The sequence below is a fragment of the Ascaphus truei genome, chromosome 4, assembly GCF_040206685.1.
Source record: "Ascaphus truei isolate aAscTru1 chromosome 4, aAscTru1.hap1, whole genome shotgun sequence".
Classification (NCBI taxonomy): Eukaryota; Metazoa; Chordata; class Amphibia; order Anura; family Ascaphidae; genus Ascaphus; species Ascaphus truei.
Window position 1 is genome coordinate 288057761 of NC_134486.1, and position 14633 is coordinate 288072393.

The 14633-nt window shown below is 41.4% G+C and overlaps 1 protein-coding gene across 3 annotated transcripts in view; it reads right to left on the bottom strand.

Annotated features, from left to right (window-relative positions):
- Positions 1 to 14633, bottom strand: part of AK9 (adenylate kinase 9) — a 179333-nt gene that overhangs the window by 100718 nt on the left and 63982 nt on the right. For 2 of the 3 annotated variants that reach the window (XM_075597600.1, XM_075597601.1), the window contains 5 exons: positions 14138 to 14239; positions 11743 to 11882; positions 11478 to 11658; positions 10184 to 10328; positions 1250 to 1351 (listed from right to left, as the gene is read on the bottom strand). In XM_075597600.1, coding sequence (XP_075453715.1) covers positions 1250 to 1351; positions 10184 to 10328; positions 11478 to 11658; positions 11743 to 11882; positions 14138 to 14239 — 670 coding nt within the window. The remainder of the gene's footprint in view (positions 1 to 1249; positions 1352 to 10183; positions 10329 to 11477; positions 11659 to 11742; positions 11883 to 14137; positions 14240 to 14633) is intronic. The other variant, XM_075597602.1, reaches the window with a different exon arrangement.

The following is a 14633-nucleotide window of genomic DNA, read 5'->3' on the forward strand; positions in this document are numbered from 1 at the left end:
ATGCCAACATACTATATAGCTTATATATACATTCTATCTATCAGCTGCTGATGTTTTATATATATAAATCATTTATAGGTAGTAAATATGGGGACAGGTTAAGGATATTTAGGAGATCTTTTACCCTTGCAGTGCTTCAAAAACCCTCAGATAGCAATTGTGTGAATTAAAAACTCTGCCTAAAAGTCCAACATCTAGCTACTTCAACTTATACTAACTATACAGTGGCTTACAACCCAGTATCCTGATTATATACTGGGGATACAGCAAACTGTGACTGAGAATGAGTTCAATAGTGATCTGAGACACAACTATCTCAAATTAACTGAAGTCACACCATTACTCTTAACTAAACGTAGTACAGGTCCAAGGGTCAGAAGTCAATCCATGATACTTACATTAGAAGGAGTAAGCTGCCTTAGCTATATTGCAGCAATCTATGGGCAGAATTATGACTGTGAATTTATCACTCATCACCCAATATAAATGATTAAAACATCTAGGTGTGCCATCAATGTGCAGTAGCCCTCTAAACATTAACAAAGACATTGAAAGTTGAGAGAACAACAGCTTAATATATTTGATATTTGCCATGGGACAACTCCCTAGCTAAAACATAAATTACTATTTTTAATGTATTAGCACTACTTACCAAGGATACTTAGCACTCGTCGTTTTGCTATTTATACCCCCTTATTTTAATACCCATACTAATAAAGTTATTTTTAAGTATTCAACGTTACACCCCATATTGGGGTACTTGAGTGCTTTCGTTAACCGGGTTCTTTTTCTTTTGGTTCCCATAATTCCAATGTTCTAATATTTATTCAAAGATCGCAACATTTACAAGCCAATTGAGGCAGCCAGTTGGGGAAGTTACCAGCCATGTGTAATAGTGGTAAAATAAGGAACATCTACAGTACCTTTTCCAATCTATCTATACAACCAAGTTGGCATTGTGCAGCACACCCTTTCTTTTTTTTACCTGAGTATTCTGGGATTTCCTTTTGGTCCACCTGCTCTTCTGTTTTTTCTGATTCCGCAGTATGGATGTAGGTAACGGAAAAGCCCCATTCCATTGACATATATAATCATATCCCATTATTTACACATTATCACATGCTGACCCCTTTGCAAGGCCTCACCGACCAGTAACTCATTCTGCTACTGCCCCGGACAGTTAATACTGTAAATATCTACACTCTGGCCAGTTTTTCCTAATATGCCTTCATTGATCTAACCAATATACCTGTGGTCAGCTCTATAGAAACATGTTCTTCATCTCCTAGATGTGTGGAGCTTTCTTCTGTTTCTGCTGCTTCATCCTCCAAGACTTTGCGAGCAGCAGCTTCTACAATGTTAATCGGAATAATTTCAGGACTCCAGTGTATGTTACTAAATATTATAGTGCATTATCTTAAATTACGTAAGAATAATGTATCTGTAGCGGGGCCCCCCTTACCTGCCACAAGGGAGGGGAGCTGCCCTGCATCGGCCCGCTGGTGCCTCGGGTGGTTCGAGGCTCCGTCGGATTTGGGGATAGTTGTGGTGGCCATCTTGGAATGGCTCCACAAGTAACCAAGCTACAACTCCCAGAAGTCTCGGGGTGGGGATAGGTTACATGGGCTGTCCCAGCAATGAGGCGTGAGTGGCAATTTTGAGAGTCTCTCGATATCCTCCGCGGACCAGAAAGCATGAGAGTAGTCCAGAGGGTTTCAGCAAAGAGGACGGATGCATCCAGAGAGCTAGTAAGCCCATGGACTATGCCAGAACTTTCCCCTAGGCCTCAGTTAGGCACCGATCACTGTTATAGTGCAGTATTGTAGGGAAGGCCCTAGATAGGGACTCTTCCCTCTTAGAGATCCACAACCTGTGCTACCGTGCCGTCGGATGTCCACACGGCGACCTGCGGCCTTCAGACGAGGTCGCACGGGACCACCACCTGTAAAGCGTGAGGGGAATTTTGCAGACCCCGCATCGTGGGACCATGGATGCGGCTCTGCTAAAAGAGGATCCCCCTAATTCCCTGGTCGTAGCCAGGAAGATACCACCGTGCACCACCACACCTCAGGGAGGGTAGCGCTACCTTCACACACTTTGGGGTGGGAATTGTTCTGTAAATACCGGTGTTCTAGGTGCCCAGGGCACCCTCAGTACTTTGGGGGAACACACAGGGGTTCTGTATTGTGTGTACTGTATTCTTTGCCATACTGTGGGACCACAGTAAAGACGAATTACATAACATCAGGTGTGATATTGTTTATTGCTGTGTATATTGTTTCCTATGCGGAATAATCCCATTGACGCTGGGATCCTCATAGGTGGAGGCGCTGCACAGCGAGATATATTACCCCAGGCTCCCCAGAAACTAAGGCTTTGGCCTCCTGTGAGCCTCACAGGTAACAGCAGCACGCATAATCGTCCGCAGTTTCCCTTAGGCATAGGGAAAGAGGGTTACATATCCAAGAATAAATATACCTTAATGAAATACCCTGGCCATTTTTGCATGTATTCTTCAATACATAGTGACAGAGCTTGTGGAATTCTAATATTCATGTGTATATTCTAATCCAATGCTGGACAGGAGATACCTCTTGTTTGTCCTACAAAAATAACAACATTGGATGAAAGGATACCTCTATTGATGTTTATGAGGATTGTGCTTTACAAAGAGTTACAGAAGAACAGAAGTGTGTAAATTCTTGCACACGTTTGGCTCACTGGACAAAGTCATATAGATAGGAAAATGATTCTGTAAAAAGGCTTTCTTTTTTGCAAAATTTACAATAGATGTTTTATACCATGGATTACTGTAATCCACATATTGCCTTCAGTTTACTTTTAAACACAAATGCCTACTTAACACCACTCCTCTAACTCTGACAGTTGCAGTCATCTGTTTTTGTGGTGTGTGTTATTACAGTATATCATACTCATTAACATATACATATTCAGCCTTATAAACTTTAGCCTCTCTAAAAAGATGCAAATATCTGAAGAGGACAGTACGAGATATGTGCAGAGGTTTTTACAACAGGAGACGGGTTTTAAAAGAAAATCTATTAGGCTTTTATTTGCCGAAACTTTGAAAATAAACACTTTATGACCAGCAAAAACAGGGTTAAAGGGAATACAAAACAGAGCTACTGTACACCTCTTATAGGGAGCACTGACTACACCAGCAAACACCCGATCTATGGTTTGGGGGGCTAAGCCACTTTCCAACAACAAAATACAATAATTCAAGGTGAATGTCAGTCACCTTCGGGCCCTGGTTTACTTCTCTCGGACTAGTAAAGGGGGGGGGGGGGAAGAGTTGTAAAGTCCTCCAGACTTCTCTCCATAGTGGTCCTGGGTTCAGTGCCTTTCTGGGTCAGAGAGACCTGTCCCTGTGGGATCTCTCCAGCAGTCCAGGGTGTCTCCCTGGATAAAAGATCTCCCTGCAGTCCCTACTGCAGGGTTTATATGGTCTGCGAAGGAGCCAGGTGGAGACTAATTAATTGCGTCAGGCTGCAGATTAACTAGCTTCCTGCTGGACTCCATAGCTCATGATAGATTTTTCCATCAAAGCCTTTAGACAGGTAAGAGAAACTGTCACATACCTACCCTGTTTATGGGTAGCTATGGCTAGCCACAGCAGAAGCCCTGTCCTTCCACTCTCTCTTGAACCCTAACCCTCGGTCGAGAGAGAATGGCTCAAGGGAGAGAGTCCAAATATTTAGTCTGGTGTTGCAGGTTTCCATATTGTTTTCCATAGAGCAAAGTCTTTTCTCAAGGTGATCCTCACTCCTACCAGTAATCTTGCTTTTTGCCTTTGGGACAGTTATCTGGTACTCAGGAGATGATGCACAGAGGCTTGCTACCTATCCAGTAGTTCGTGGCCACGACATGTGATCATGATTGAAGAGAACATTGGTGACAAAGTACTTTTAGTCAGTGCATACAACCAGTGTCTCTTTAAGTAGACGCTGGAATTCAGCACGCTTTAGTTGCTCCTGGATGACATTCCAGAGCAAAGCTTTCCATGATGTGCTTAACTTCCTCAACCCTGCGGAGGACTTCTCGCTCAAGCTCCTTTTCTCGCTTGGCAACAAGTTTTTTCACGCATCATGCAATCTTTTCTTCCCTGTCACTAGGTTGACTACTCGTGTCTGGCTTAGGATCATTGATCTCGGGCAGTTCAACCATGGCACAGTTTTTATCAACTCTTATGGATTCTCATGGCATCTTTTGTTGGCTGTCGGTAGACATATAGTCTTCTGCCTTTCTTTCTCAATGCGTTAATGTATCCCTCCTGTCTGTTTCTTGACAATACTATTACCTAAATTGCATACAAAACAGCGCTTAACCTAAAAAAAAAAAACTGTGAGCTACTGTAAGTGTGCCTACTGCACTAGTAATTGCAAGGAATGTGCATACAATGAATGATATTAGCCACTAGAGTGATGTAAAACTCTTAATAGGAATGGCAGCCAAGGGGAAATGATATACAAGTTTTCCCAAATTTGTTACAACAATTGATACACAACAAAGCAGATCTCGGCGCAAAATGATACTGTATTACCAGTCCCAAGAGTCCATGAAATAGTCTATAGCCAAACATGGAAAAAGAGATCCTTATATGTCCTTTCAGAGGTGATTATCCTATGATTTAAAACAGAGAAAACAGACCATTGTGCAGTAATCACTGTCAGCAGAAAAAAACTCCCATACGGTTTTGAAACGCCTACTTACATCATGCACAGTAGTTAAGTAAACACAAAAAACAAAACTGTGCGCTACTACCTAACTACCTATAAAGTTTAAATGTATAAATATATACAGTACAGTGACTATACCATCAATTTAGTGATAAAAATGTATAAAAAATTAAACCACAACTCCCACAGTGAGATAATTAAACATTAAATAATAAGTGCCACATAACCGTGTTGGGGATAATGGCGTCTGCAGCTGTAAACGCAGGGGTGGCTCAGCACCCCACACACACTAAGAGAATGGAAACAAAAGAAAACAGCGCACAACGCCAAATAGTGAAGCAAATTCAACAATATATTATAGAATTAAAAAGGGGGTAATATATCTGCGTACATAAAAAAAGGTTGGTAAAAGGCATGTAGTGTGTATCACACTGTTTACCACTCGGCTGTTAGCTGTAGATTCAGGTGCTTGCTTCCCTCTGCTGCTGCAGCTCAGTTGATTCTGGGGCAGGACGTCAGTCTTTTCACTCCCAAGGGGATTTCCCTTCATGCAGCCAGGTTCAGCAGCTGGTACTGGGGCTCGGTGAAATTGCTCCTGCTTCCTAGCCGATATGAAGCTGCTCCTGTACCTCGGCAGGTGTATCCTCTGCACAGAGGTTAAAACGCAGCTTGCTGCTGTCTTCACAGCAGTGGTGGATTCAATAGGGAAGTTTGAACAGTCTTACAAAGTCTCTCACAAGTGTCCAAAACAGCACACAGGATGAAATAAAAACAGGACAGGCCAACACATAGACAAAGGCCAATGTAAGCAGATATAAGGCAATAGAATGTTACATCCAACTAGTTTCGTAGAATTAACTACTTCTTCAGTTGGATGTAACATTCTATTGCCTTATATCTGCTTACATTGGCCTTTGTCTATGTGTTGGCCTGTCCTGTTTTTATTTCATCCTGTGTGCTGTTTTGGACACTTGTGAGAGACTTTGTAAGACTGTTCAAACTTCCCTATTGAATCCACCACTGCTGTGAAGACAGCAGCAAGCTGCGTTTTAACCTCTGTGCAGAGGATACACCTGCCGAGGTACAGGAGCAGCTTCATATCGGCTAGGAAGCAGGAGCGATTTCACCGAGCCCCAGTACCAGCTGCTGAACCTGGCTGCATGAAGGGAAATCCCCTTGGGAGTGAAAAGACTGACGTCCTGCCCCAGAATCAACTGAGCTGCAGCAGCAGAGGGAAGCAAGCACCTGAATCTACAGCTAACAGCCGAGTGGTAAACAGTGTGATACACACTACATGCCTTTTACCAACCTTTTTTTATGTACGCAGATATATTACCCCCTTTTTAATTCTATAATATATTGTTGAATTTGCTTCACTATTTGGCGTTGTGCGCTGTTTTCTTTTGTTTCCATTCACAGTAGTTAAGTGCAGTGGATATAATCTGTACTTTAACCTCCGGTCGTCTGTCTGAATCCATGAATCCCACGTATTTCACAGAAATGATCCTCAAGGTAGTCCCTCACACCAGTCACCAGCAAGTATTACACCAAAATAGTGAAATAAACATAGCGTGGTTGTTACGCCGGAGTAGCCCGCAGACCAGACCTGTCCCTAGAACTGAGGTGGCAGGTATGAATACACACACCGAAAGAGCGAGGGACGTGTCCGGATTGTGGTATTAGATGGTGCCAAGCCAGATGGGGAGTATTGCGTGAATACTTGCCAGTACCGTTTTTTAAAGAAGAATGGTCGTTACCGTTACCGTTGCCGAGATCAGAGGTAGGAGAAGTATGGAAGGATTGAGGTGAGAACCGTGGTCGAAAGGAGCCAGAAGGTACGTAAACAGGATCAATCCGAAGTCGAGAGCCAAAGGGGGAAGTCTGCCAAGCCGCGTCAAAACCGAGTGAATCAAAGAACAAGGACTGTGAAACACCCATACAAAAACTATGAAGAGCGAGGAAGCACAGGACAGGGAGGGTATATAAAGCTGGAACAGCCAACCAGGAGAGGGGCGTGCCTGGAGGAGCCCAGGGAGATTCAGCGCATTGGCTGCTGTTCTTAGAGCCCAGGTGACACTCAGCAAGAGACAGATTGTAACCATGCGGTGTTTGGGGGCGGAGCCTGAGTGGGGATAAATTCAGGGGCTGTTGTGTGTGCACTGTAAGTCCAACGTGCGCATGAGAGGAAGCAACGTGGGGTGCGCGCGTGCGCACGGAGCAGCGATTCCGCGCCGACGGCTGCGGCATAGAGCGTGGAGGAAGTACCTCGTGGAGAGTCCCACCATGCCGAGGGGTAAGTGATGCAGCTGAAGTGGGCTTGCATGGTTGTAGTGGAAGGGTCTGAGCAGTTTAAGGAGAGAGCCGTGAGCTCCGCCTGTGGCGCTGTGTGCTCACATTCCTAACAGTGGTACAGTGGGGACAACTTTAATAAAAAACGCAAGACCAATTTAACACTTACAATGTGCCAGATCTTGTTGCATAATAACAATTGCCGTCCGCAGCTTGAGTTACTGGAGCTTGATTTTGGCAGCAGGGGTTGGCGTCTAGTTTAACGTTTTTAGCCCTCATATACAATTTGGGGTTTATTCGGTAAAATTGCTTTTAGTTTCTTGTCCTTTTGTAATATTCCCCAATGTTTATTGAAGATTTTATTGATTGTCATGGCCATTCCATTATATTGAGTAATGAATGGGATAAACTCATTTTTATCAATCTTTTCTTTTTAGTATTAATGAGCTTGTCTCTGTTGATACCGTTTATAAACATTAAAGCTTTATCAAAGTCTTTCTTGTAGTTTCTCTCTATAAATTTCCCTTTAAGATCAACCGCTTATTCCACATATATGTTGCTGAGAACAATTCCTTTTTATTCTTTAAAATTGTCCCTGTGGAATGTTTCTTATCCATTGTGGATTATGATGGCTGGACGCCAAAAGGTATGTATTTGAATCCACTTTTTTATAGAAGGTTTTAATTTGAACTAAACCATTCTCTATAAATAAAGACAGGTCCAGGAAGTCAATCATGGTTTTGTCGTTGATAAATGTAAAATTAAGATTACGGAGGTTCGTATTCAAATGTAGCTTGACATTTTCAAGCTACTCCGCACTTCCATTCCAGATACACAGCACATCATTGATATATCTTCTCCAGAGCACCAGGTTCCCACAAAATGCGTTACCACTTTGTGCGAACCTGGTTCCCATGGCTGTGCCGCATATCTGGAGGAAGAAGTTGTTATCAACACAGAAATAGTTGTATGTCAGGATAAGCCTGATTCCACCCATGATGAAAGATTTGAAATCATCATCTGTGCTCTCATGCTGATCCAGTACCCACTTTATGGCACGTATGCCCAATTCATGATCGATTACTGTATACAAAGAGGTCATTTCACCCAAATATATTGGTCCTGCCACTCTAAGGTTTTTACTGTGTTTAAGACGTGCGTCGTGTCCTTCAGGTATGAAGGGAGCTTAACAGCATATTTCTGCAATATAAAGCCTATAAAGTGGGAAAAGTTCGATGTAAGGCATCTAATCCCCGATATTATGGGTTGTCCAGGGGGGGTGCCACATATTCTTGTGTATTTTTGTGATAACATTAAAAATTGGGATCAGAGGTTGATCCACCTTAAAAAACTCTAATTCCCTTTTTTTGATGATCCCATCTTTGAACCCCTTTTGTAGATTATATCCACTGCACTTAACCACTGTGCATGCTGTAAGTAGGCATTTCAAAACCGTATGAGAGTTTTTTTTTCTGTGCAATGGTCTGCTTTCTCTGTTTTAAATCATAGGAGATTCACCTCTGAAAGGACATACCAGGATCTGTTTTTCCTTGTTTGGCTATGGACTATTTCATGGACTCTTGGGACTGGTAATACAGTATAATTTTGCGCCGGGGATCTGCTCTGTCCGCTTCTTGAATGTGTGGGGAAGTCCGAAGTGATGTATGACACAGTATCTCTGCTATAGTAGTACCGCGCATTTAAAGTGAAACTGCTTTTTCTTTGTCACTGTTTTGTCACAGAAATTGTATTTTTGATAGTGATGTTTTCAATTAAAAATCATAAAATCAATTTTAGTGACCAATCGCAAAGAAGTTTGATTTAGAACGTGCGTGCTCGGCACACACACCCTGTTTTAGCTATATGCATTTCTATATTTATACCAACTGAATTCCGAGTGTGTGTGTATCTGTGTGTGTCTCTGTGTGTGTCACCCTATGCTGCTGCTGTAGTCCTCTGCGCTGTGCGATCCATGGAGACCTCTGCGCATACGTGCTGGAGGCTTGTGCGCATGAGCGCCAAGCACACGAGGCCTCTGCGCATGCGTGCCAAGCACACTAGGCCTCTGCACATGCAAGCCAAGCACACTAGGCCTCTGCGCATGCACGCCTGAGGCCTCTACACGTGAACACCATGTGCAGGAGGCCTTTGTGCATGCATGCCATGCCCACCAAAGACCTCAGCGCAGGCGCACCACGCACGCCAACCGCAGGAGGCCTCTGCGCATGCGCAACATGCGCACCGAGTGGCGGGGCCTCTGCGCTTGCACACCGAGTGCGGGAGGCCTCTGCGCATGCGCGCCGAGCGGCCAGCAGAGACATAGGGATAAGCTCTTTCCTGCTGAAAAACACCCTCTGCTTCTTCCAGTGCTAACTGCACTTCCAACTTTTCTTGTTGGATTTGTTTCTTTGCCTTTTTATCTTCTTGAAGTTTCTCATTCCCTTTGCTGACTTGATCAGTCAGATCTGAAACCTCCTCTTTACGTTTTCTGGTCTCTCCTTTTACAGTCTCTGTAACACTCAGGACCTTTTCATAGTCATCCTTCCATTTACACACCTCTGTGCTGAGACTTTGAATCTCCTCATGTGAGACCTCTAGCTCTGTTCAAGAGCATGACGCTCTTTTTGAGAGACTTCCAGATCAGTACTGAGATTGAATCTCTTTCTGAGAGACTCCCAGTTCTGCACCGATACTGTGAAATTCCTTTTGAGAGATTTCCATTTGTATGCGGAGACGGTTGACTTCCTGGCTAATATCTACTAATATTGTAGTTCTATTCCCACCACTGTGGTAAATATAGCGGTTCATTACTGCATTCTGGATGGGAGCCCTGATCTCTTATTATTGAATCATTTTCTTAATAATCACTTATTTGTGATATCCTACTGGTGATATCAGTTTGTCTTTTCATTATTTTACATTTCTACCACTACCATAAAAGGTTAAGTTTTATTCACTGCCATACTATACATACCTTATCAACTAGAACGAGTATTAGAATATAGGGGCTTCTTTAGTCCTGCCTAGGCAAGACATCTGTTCTAAAATATAGTATTCTGTCCCTGGCACTGTTTATTTTACTGACTGTAGCAAGAACTCCTCTTCCTTTCTAACCCCACCTCCTCCACCCCCCTCTCCCGCCCCCATTTGTTTTAGACTGAAATAAACTAAAGCAACTACTATGTTTTAGGTACCTTCTTCTTTTAACGTTCTTTCTTGCTGTAGATTGATTTTCACAATATTTATAGCTGATTCAGTAGCTTCGGCCCGAACTTTCTCCAAAGCATTTTTCTTTGCCTCTTCAGCATGTGGAGTAATCAATAGGGACATATCGAGGACCTAAAAGAGACATTTGAGTTCTCTTCAAAAGCTTCAAAGATGCAAATGATTTGTTGCTGCCATAAACTACTTCTGTATACTTTCTAGTGTAACTAGAATAGAAAGTAAACCGCGAGAGAGACATTTTTTTTTAACAGTTAGCATTGTTTACATAAACAATTTAGTTTAAGTTAATTGATTTAAAAGCGGGTAATCTATTAATTGGAACAACTAAAACAATGGAAGAGCATAGTTTTGCCTAATGCTGTATATTAACAGAACCTTGACAAGAAGCATTGACAAAAGTGAACCTATGTTCTTTTGAGAAGATAATCCCTGCAGAAATGTCAATGACAAGATTCCTATATCACAATTTCAGCACCAAATAATTGTTTACTGATTCCAATCCACCCAGTTAAAAGATCAACTGCATATTAATGATAGATAATTTGAATAGGAATCACAAAAATGTGTTGCAAACCCTTAGTCATTACATGGAGAATCCAAATAAACATATTACAAATAATTAATATTATTCCATATAATGATAGCGTTATAGAGACCCTACTAATATAGTAGGTACAATACAATGTATTGAATCTGTTCAATGTACATTATATAGTATGCCTCATACTTAATGTATTATTTTTAGTACCTATGTAATTAAATTATTTATTTCCAATATAATCTTTTTACTTGCATTGCCAATAGCTGGTACCTTTTCAAATTAGTTCTGAATATGCACCTTGAATACTAATCAGCTGTTGTGATTTGCAATGTATATGTCAGACATCTGCAATTATGTTTTCTCTTGGATTCAGACTGTCGGGGACTAAGAGACCACAATGTTACAAAACACATCAGGGGATGGAATCAGTTTGGGCTCTTATTATTTTTCCCTAAGCAAGCTCTGGATACTGTTGAATGTAATAATTGATTTTTTGCAACAGACCGGTGGGAGATGTTCGAGTACAGGTTGCTATGCAGTTTATATGTTAAGCTTTGCTGTGATATTATAGCTTACATTTTTTTCAGACTGTTAGTTTTAATATTTGTGCTCTGTTTAGACTTGACATCTTTGTATGGTATAGTAAGTCTCTGAAACCTGAATGAACCTCTACACATTTTCTGTAACTTATGTATATAAGAAAAAAAAAAGTGTAAGCCTACCTTCCCTGTATATTTATTGGCTATCAAGTTGCAGAGAGTTGTTTTTCCAGAAGATCTTGGCCCAAGCACAGCCACTTTACAAGGCGGCAATGGCATCGGAGGAAGAAGATAAGGGCGAGGATTCTGCCTGAACTTTATAAACGCCTCTTCAGAAGACAGCAAGTAAATTTTATCTAGGAAACTGCAGAAAAAAATAAAACACAAATGAGTATAATATAAGAAAAGCAACTAACTGCAAAATGTGTCGTTTCTAAATAGTGCTTACGTGGCAGCAAATTCTGGCAGTCCTGAAATGATATAGCCTTCTTTTAAAGCAACAGGGCATAGCTGACCCCATCTGCTCCTCCGCCACCTATATCTTGGAGCAATGAGCCGATAGGATGATAGTGCTCGGAAAAGGTCGTCCTGTTCAAGACACAGATAGCATTAAGCACATATTTTCAAAATATCCACACAGATTTAACAAATGTGAAATAAAATAAAATATTGATTGGTCAATTTGTATAATGTGAAGAGGCATCAACATTTTCAAATCATCACTACGGTCGTTTAGAGTGAAATAAAGAAAAGAAGAGATAGTAAAAGCATTACAAATGACAAATGAAATTGAAGATTCCTCAGGAGCCAGATAGAGGAAGCTAAATAATATCCTGCAATCAGTTAATTGCAGACTGATATTTCCTTCTTGCCAGAGAATTTTCTGCAGCACTTCTCAGTGTACTGCTCCCTGAGTGTTACCCTCGCACTGAGCTCCAATCATCAGACGCTACCTGTCAGTTACAGCGGGGCAGTGACAAAGGTTGCAACTGATGTCTGGAGCTCAGGACAATGAAACGCTGTGGGAAGCAGAAAGGGAGAGAGAAAAGGATGAGAGAGAAAGAGGGAATGTACATATCTCTCTATGTGTTTGTGTGTGCATTTGTTTATGAATGCATGTCTGTATATCTGTGTGCGTATGTTTATGTACATTTGTGTATAGTATGTACGTCTGTTTTTCTATGTACTGTAAATGTGTGTGTACACAGTATGTGTATGTTTATTTTGTCTCTCAATAGATTGTTTTATCATCTAAATTGTTCGGGGTGGAGACTACAAAGAATTTCCATTATTGGTAGCTATATATCAAAAGTGAAATGAATACCCGATTTATCACAGAAAAAAATCATAAAAAGGGATTTTATTTGATCATTCTGGTACTGGTTGTGCTAGTTTAAAAGTACAGAAATGTTTAAATATAGCCCTCAAAATGGGGAACTGGCGAATAGGGCATAAACTACCAGAAACAATTTGAGAAATCAAACAAGCAGTTGGGAGCCTAAAATAAAAATTGTCATGTAATTGAAGTGAAATTTATTTGCTGGCGCCTACAGTGTTTTCATGGGGAAAATGTAGTGCCGTAACGTGACAAAAGTGACGTCACATGACTAATGGGCGCGCGCCTATCGCGTGTACATGCGCACAACAGGCCGCACGGAGGTTGTAGCTAGTGTATGCGCAGAAGAGGAGCTTGCAGGCCCCACCACGCATGCGAGTACCGCCCTTGTCCACCCCCAAATATACTCACGCTCCTTCAGCACGCATGTGCACTAACGGCCACCAGCTATTGAGCATGGCCGCAGGCCTCTGCGCATGCGCACCACCAAAGAGAGGACGGGCCGAGGGGGAGAAGAGGAGCCAGGAAACAGACACAAAGTCACACACCCAGAGTCACACATACACACACACACACACACACACACACACACACACACACACACACACACACACACACACACACACACACACACACACACACAAGGAATTCAGTTAGTATAAATATATTAGTGCAGATAGCTAAAACAGGGTGTGTGTGCCGTGCAAGTGCTTTCAAAGTCACCCTTCTTTGTGTTGTGTCACTGAAATTGTACAAGGAAGTTACACTTAAAAAGTGCGTGCTCGGCAGACATAAACTTTTTTTTTTTTTTTTTTTTTTAATATTGCCCTGCAGGTGATCAGCCATCAAGGATTAGTGAATCAATTTCAAACTGAAAAGAAATATCATGGAGCCACTCTCACACAGAGCATGAAATAAATGCTTTGATTATCATTCAAATGCTAGATTTAAAAATGTGTCATGGGATCCAGTAAAATTACACAACTGAATAAAGAAAACTTGCACACTCAAAATAAATTGTGTAGTATCCACAGTTAAGAATATATTTTGTTTAGAATGTCTTGAATCATTGCCCATAGGACCAAGGAGGGCACTGGCTTTATCAGAGGGCAGTCCTTTATATAATGTTGGTTCCAATTGTAAACAGGGACAGTCAAATTAATTAAAAGAATAGAAAATAATATACTCTAAATAAAGGGTTAAAAGAACAATTTCTATGAAAATGTAGGAATATTTGCTCCACTGGAAGATTTGCCAATTTCATATGTGCAGAGGTAACCTACAAAACTAATTTCCACTACAAATCCCCATCAAATAATTTTTTTGATGGTTTGAAATAAAATGTTATTGATGTAAATTATTTCCCAGGATTTAAACATTGTTGTGACCAGACGCACACTCTTTTTAGAACAGTGTATGCAAGGAATATTTCTGACCCGAAATGTATAGAAATAAATGTTACAGTTTAATGGTAAAAACGAGTAACGTTTTCTAATAAATCACCCACAGAATCCATTCCTTCTAATGTATCTTCTTCCTCAGAACTCTGTAGTTTCATTACGACAGCTCCATGCCGAAGCCCCAAGGAATCAAGTCGGTATAACACGGACTGAAATTAAAGGAAAGGAAATGGATTTCTTTCGTTTTCATCCATAGAAGTCACTCCCACTTCGGCTTACTACAGTATGTGATGGTTGCCTGTGAACAGGCCAAAACGGACAGCTATCTAGGGACCTAAAACAGACAAATGGATTAAGGAGGAGTTATTTATTTGGCTCATCAAATTTGTGTAAATTCCCATAAACTAGATAGATGTAAACATTTAGCCAACGAGAAAGCACTTGGTTCATAAAGGTGCAAAACGACATGGAACACAAATAGAACTAGCCAATCAGAACACTGAATTTGACTATAAATGGTTCCACAGTAGAATGTAGAAGGGTCTGGGGGTTTGCAGTCTGCAGTCCCCTACCCACTCATTTTCTGCAACTGTAGAGCAGTAG